General features: G+C 46.9%; 1 protein-coding gene across 3 annotated transcripts; it reads left to right on the top strand.

The window, feature by feature from the left end:
* The first annotated feature begins 679 nt into the window (after positions 1-679).
* On the top strand, positions 680-5,821 carry LOC309361362 (uncharacterized protein). 3 transcript variants are annotated; one of them, XM_081896222.1, is made up of 3 exons: positions 680-766; positions 3,676-3,775; positions 4,504-5,821. In XM_081896222.1, exons 2-3 carry the CDS (start codon positions 3,706-3,708, stop codon positions 5,409-5,411), a joined length of 978 nt encoding a protein of 325 aa, XP_081752348.1. In that variant the 5' UTR covers positions 680-766; positions 3,676-3,705; the 3' UTR covers positions 5,412-5,821. The 3 variants fall into 3 exon arrangements, with proteins under 3 accessions (XP_081752348.1, XP_081752346.1, XP_081752347.1); XM_081896220.1 differs by having other exon boundaries at positions 683-766; positions 4,501-5,821; XM_081896221.1 differs by having other exon boundaries at positions 693-763; positions 4,501-5,821.
* Positions 5,822-6,292: the final 471 nt, after the last annotated feature.

Below are 6,292 nucleotides of genomic sequence, written 5' to 3'. Positions count from 1 at the left end.
TTTTGAGCATGTCCAGAGTGCATCTCTCAATCCACAGAGCAGCAGGAATTTGCCGTTAGGATTGCTGGTTCCTCTTTTCTAAATGGCAGCATCATATATTGTATATGCAGGAGGCTTTGTTGTCAGGCTGGGAAATGTTTCATGCCCTTATTTTTTTGTTTATAACACATTTAATTTTTTTGCACTGGAGCACAGTAGTGGGGGACACACACAGTGTATAATAGGTTGCATGTAGGGACTTAGCTGTAGTGTATTCGATTGCATGTATCTTAGTAACAGAGTACATGTCTCACATTTGAAAAGGTGCTAGGTTAAATCCTCAGCATCTCCAGGTCGGGATAAGAGAGATTCCTGCTCAAAACCCAGGAGAATCTCTGCTAATCAGTGTGGATCTAGATGGAACAATAGGCCTGAATTACTGTAAGGCAGCTTCTGATGTTGCTGGGATGAGATCAAGCCAGGTGTGACTTCTCTGCAGAACCTATACAAATGAATTACCGTACGCCCTGGCTTGTATGCACTCATTATGTGTTATGCCCAAAACTAAGACATACTAGCTTTAGGACCTGGGGAAAACTGTGCCTTGGAGGCAGGAGATCTTCTGTTAGTTGCATACCTGTGATAATATCTACCTGTATGCAGATGAGAGGTGTCTGCAGGGAAGTTGGTGGTGCCAAGTTGAAAGAGCAGTGGGCAACTTGAAATGCAACAAGGGAACCTTTTCGTGGGGGAGTGGAGTGTACCCCATTTGTATGTGGAAAAGGTGGTAAGTATTTGCTCCTTTTCAAGACTTGTTCTCCTTGGTTCTATAATAACTTTTTTGGGGAGAGGTGGTGGGGAACGAACCATTTTATGTTTCTTGCAAATCTAGAAAGTGCCAGGAATCTGAGAACTTTTGCCAACTTATGCGCATACAGCAGAGCATGAAGTAAAGGTGAGTCTAAACATCTCAAGAATGAAGACAAGAGGCCATCCCAAATATTTTCAGTAAATAAAACCAGACATCATTTTTGGGGTGGTGGGCAGATAAGGTTATCAGGTTTTGCACAAGCGCCTGTAGCTATGCTTTTAATAGGCATTGTCTGAGCTGCAGCCAGAGGAACATCAGAAGCTGCCTCAGTCCAAGCCAGATAATTGGTTTATCTGGCTTGCCTTGTCTATTCTGACCAGGAGAAGCTCTCCAGAGCCTCGCTTGGGGGGGGGGGTGTCTCTCAGCTCTACCTAGAGATGCCATTGGAGATTGAACCTGGCACCTTCCACATGCAAAGCAGACGCTCTACCACTGAGCTATGGCGCTTTCCAGGAACACAGGATACCTGCTTTAGCCCAAGTACTGATCGGCAGCAGCAATCCAGAGTTTTAGGCAGAGGTGTCTCCCAGCCCTACCTGAGGTCCCGGGGACTGAACCTGGGGCTTCCTACATGCAAAATGGTGATGCTCTTCTACGAAGCTACAGCCCCTCCCAATAAGATGGCTGAATGAATATTGTTAAGAGTTTGGTCAGGGGAAGACCCCCGCCTAAACCCAAGAAATTAATTAATCCAGCTAATGTCTGGGATAGGAATGGGAAATGCAGGCTACAGAACTGTGTCAGAAAAGGAATCTATGGGCCAGCTTATGCAAACCAGTCTGGCCTGGCTGGTTGAATGCAAACCATTATGAAACAGTGGCCAGGTACTATACATCAAAGAAGGTTCTCAGGTCTGTGCAAAACAGGAGTGACAGGGAGGGGGCGCTGAGGTGACAGGGAAAAGTATAATTTCACAGGAGGCTTGGGGTTTTGGCAAGAGGTGTGCCAGGAAGGAGAGCAAAGGCTAGTTCTCCATGTGCTGATGGGAAGGCCAGAATTGTATGTGGAGGGTGTGGGTGTGTGTAGAGGTCAGAACCACTTTGGGACTGACTGGAGGAGGCTGCACCAGGATACCACGAGCCATGACTGGCTGCTGTTTTGGAGCCAAGTTTGCTGAAGATATGAGAGGGGCAATGAGAGACACACCTGGGGTATAATGTTCAGCAACCCCTCCATGGCAGATATCCAGGTGTAAATATGTGTTAATAAGCCATAATTCTTAAAGATACTAGCCTCTGCTGTGCCTCAATCTTCCCAACGGAGACACAACCTGGGTAAACACTTGGAGCCCCAGGAATCTCTTACAGCTCATGGGTATTGGAGTGGCATGTAGCACTGGTGTTAGATGTGGGATCTGTGTTTTGCCCGAGCAAAAGTGAATGGTAGTGTGCATGCAGCTGAAGAACTATTGCCTTTAAAGTGATTGAATATACACTAGTGGAAACTCAGCAGAGAGCTCTTCATTTTTCTCCCTCTTTAAAACTTTGCCTTTAACCTACTTTGTCCCACCTCACTGGAGTGGCCAATGTTTATTGATCACTTTGTAGACCAAATGGCACCATTCTCTGAGATCATCCTATAAAAACTGCCAGGCCTTTTTTTTATGGCTCATAACAGATCATAAGAGTTTATTAGCATTTCAGTGCTAACATTCCCTTTATTGCCAAAGTTCAGAGTCAAGTGCCGATCCTTATATAGCCACACGACAACACCCAGACACAAGAAAACAGAAGTTGTATCACCAAACAAGTTCGGAGGAACCCCATTGTTTGCAGAAATACAAAAATATGGGGGGGGCAGAAATGCTAAATTGAGGGAGCTCCCTGCCCCCCAATACTTCCCAGTTAGGACTGAGTGTACTCACTGATTAGCCTCCTTGGAGGGTTAGTAGAGGCTGGTCCACTGGACATGTAGAGCACTGCCTCCACCAATCTCACCATGCCCTCAGCCAGCCCCCAACCTATCTGCCTTCTTACTTGCTGTCAGTCTATGCCAGGGGAAGAGGGAAGTTTTTAAACTCACAAGTGTATATATAAAGGTCTAACAGCCTATAATTTCATGCTTTACTTTGCTGCATGTGCTGTGATTTTTAAATCGCTGCTGGGGTTCTGTCACCAAAGAGTACAATTTATTTTTGCTCCTGTGGGAGGAGAAGGTAAAGGGACCCCTGACTATTAGGTCCAGTCGTGACCGACTCTGGGTTTGCAGCGCTCATCTCACTTTACTGGCTGAGGGAGCTGGCATACAGCTTCCGGGTCATGTGGCCAGCATGACTAAGCCGCTTCTGGCGAACCAGAGCAGTGCACGGAAACGCCGTTTACCTTCCCGCCGGGGCGGTACCTATTTATCTACTTGCACTTTGATGTGCTTTTGAACTGCTAGGTTGGCAGGAGCAGGGACCGAGCAATGGGAGCAAGCCCTAGGCTCTGTGGTTTAACCCACAGTGCCACCCAGAGAAAGGAAGAGAAAGGTGGAGCCAAATTACTCCCCCACTTTCCCATGCCTCTCTCTCTCTCATTACCAGCATCTCCAGGTAAAGATTGGGAGAAACCCTTGCCTAAAACCCTGGAGAGCCATTGCCAGTCAGAGTAGACAAGACTGGACTATATGCACCAGCCGTCTGACTTGGGATTAGGCAGTTACCTAAATTTCAGTCTCGGCAGCCTACTTTGTGTATCTGACAACTGGGCTCTTGTCTATGCAAATGTTTGCCACAGAGAATGTGTTGGTCTCTTAAGGGGTCTCAGGGGTCTTGGCTGTTTTTGCTACAAGAGGCTAATTTAACTGGGCCACTCTCCTCTTTTCCTTCTCTCCATACTCAATAGGTGCCAGATGTAAGAGAGATGTACCTATAGATGAAGATTTGTGGGAAACGACCCTTTATCCAGAGAATGGCTCAAGACATGTCTGCACTCCAAGCTGAAAGTAAGTCGCTGGTGTAGGTGTGGCAACTTCTTGGCATTGTCTTTTGCATGTGATGTGCAATAAACCTTTGGAACTCACATCCACAAGGTGTTGCGATGTCTGCTACCAAATAAGGCTTTTAGGTAGAGCCAAATAGCTATGTCTAATGATAAACCTGCATGCTTGGACATAGGCACTTGCAACATAATTTATTTTACTTATTTATCCAGGGAGGTCAAGGTGGCATACACACTTCTCCTCCTGTTGCTTTTATTCTCACAACAACCCTGTGTGGTAGGTAAGGCTAAGAGTGTGTGACTGGGCCCAAGGTGACCCAGCGGGCTTCATGACTGAGTGAAGAAATGAACTCTGGTCTCCCATGTCCTAGTTTAGCATTCTAACCACTACATCACACTGGCTCTCAAAGAAGGGGTAGAATTTTAAGGGGACCAAAACTGGAGACAAGGGCAGCCACTGGGGTGATTATTAATGCTTCTCTGTATTAAAATCAATCCATCAATCCTGACCCCACAAATAAAAAGTTATCACAGCAGGCAGAGAAGTTCCAGCTATGTTGGATTTGGACCTGCAGGGAACATTCCAAAATGTGACCCTCTTCCTTCAAAGTGAAATGGTACAGCCATACTATTTCAGGTCTCTACCACCTTGTTCAGTGCTATACTTACGTGTGTGTGTGTTGTTTTTAAGACCCTGCTTATGAGCTTTCCTTTCCTTCTCTGTGCTAGAAGACCAAGACATGCAAGGGATGTGGAAAGATGTTGATGATGAGGAGACCTATTTGTTTGACTGTAGAAACTTCCCTGAAGAACCGTGTTGTGAACCCTGGAAGCGTGCAGAGATGGAGGCCAGAGAAAGGTCAGCTCCTTCTGCCTCTACCGAAACCCCTGCACCAGACCTGCAAGACTCTGATTTCCTCCCTTCTGTTTCCCTTGCTGCCTTTTTGGCCCTCGTGTTTGTCTTTGTTTCTATGATCCTGCTCCATCATGGTAACAGCCACTTATCCTTGGATGACTACAGGGCTGTGAGCCCCACCAAGAATCAATTGCCCAAAAGCCGGCTTGGACTCCTTCGCCTTCTCTTCCCAAACCAGCCAGAAACTACGTGGCAGATTCTGCAGCAATACATATGTGGCCAGCTGGAAGGGACAAATCCTGACAAACCTTGGGTCCTGGTCACCGCTGGGCTGGGTGATGCAAGAAGCACACTTCTGTGCCTCACCAAAGCAACTCTTTCCCTCCTGATGGAGGAGAGTGCCGTGAAACTTCGATATCTCGAGCAAAGTAGTGTCTGGCTTCCCTGGAGGGGCATCCTGGAAAATGGGACCTGTGATATCTCTGCTGCAGAGATTTATGTGGGGCAAAGTCTTGTACCTTACGGCATAATGGTGTCCACACGGAGCTCTGTGGATGGAAAACGGTTGGCCACCAAGATCAACCTTGCTGTTCTGCTGAATGGTATCAAACGAGCACGGGAAGAGTTCCTCCTCCAAGTCTTCACTCCCAGACTGGTGTCTGACATTTTGAATACTGTTCTCTTTGCTGATAGGGCAGTGGATAAATTGGTGGCTTCTAATGGGAGCTTCCTTGTCCTCCTGGTAAGGTCTGAACAGTATTTGGAAAGTGGTTTTGTTTGCTGAGGAGCAGGTGTCTGGACCGCCAACACTCTCAGAAGAGGACACCTTCCTGTCAATGTCTAGTGTGGCTGCAGAGTAACAAGAGAGTCTGGATAGCATGCATTAAAAAACAGAAGCCACTGTTCCTTGGGCTTTGAAGATTATATGGGTTAAGAAACTTTCAACCTGAATTGTGACATCAGGAGCACTACCCTGGTTCCAGTCAGCTGTATTCCTGGAAATAAACACACCCAGTATTGTCTACAATGACTGGCAGCAGTCCAGATTTTAGGCTGGGTTCTCTCCCAGTCCTATGTGGAGATGTTGCAGGAGACGGATCCTGGCATCTTTGCATACAAAACAGATACTCTGCCATTGAGCTGCAGCCAGCAAGCCTTAAATGCATCCTGTTTGTCCGAATCACTGGCTGGCCACTCACACACCTATGGAAAGCCCAGAAGCAGGACTTGAGTGCAACAGCACTCTTCAATTTCTAATTCTCAACAGCTAGTATTCATAGCCATACTGCCTCTGACAGTGCAGTGTGTTATAAAGCACATTGGGTTGGAAGGGAGAAGAGGTTCTTTTTTTGGCAACTGAAACAATGCACAGAGGTAATAAGACCAAGGACTACAGTTACCCAGCTGCACCACTAAACTGATAGTCTGAGGTATACTGCCTCTGAAACTGGAAGTTCCATTACAGTATATTATGGCCAATGAATAAAGGATGGTACCTCTGGAATTTGGGAAGGGAGGGAAGGATTTTAGTGGTTTGCCAATTGGCTTTGCCCATCGCAATGAGGGTGATTGGTTGTGGGGCGGGCTTGCTCCATGTTGAGACACCAGAGCGGAGGGGAAAGGGGAGGGGGACAGGATGTGTGTTAGCCTGGCTTCCAAATGAGA

This window comes from Podarcis melisellensis, assembly GCF_964234715.1.
Source record: "Podarcis melisellensis genome assembly, chromosome: Z".
Classification (NCBI taxonomy): Eukaryota; Metazoa; Chordata; class Lepidosauria; order Squamata; family Lacertidae; genus Podarcis; species Podarcis melisellensis.
The sequence above is the reverse complement of the archived record's forward strand: the minus strand, read 5'-3'. Positions and strand labels throughout refer to the sequence as shown.

Bases quoted from the DNA above. Each gene is read 5' to 3' on its own strand.
- LOC309361362 (XM_081896220.1), top strand. From the start codon at position 3,706: ATGAAGATTTGTGGGAAACGACCCTTTATCCAGAGAATGGCTCAAGAC. The intron at 3,776-4,500 runs GTAAGTCGCTGG...TCTCTGTGCTAG, and splicing joins GTCTGCACTCCAAGCTGAAA to AAGACCAAGACATGCAAGGG.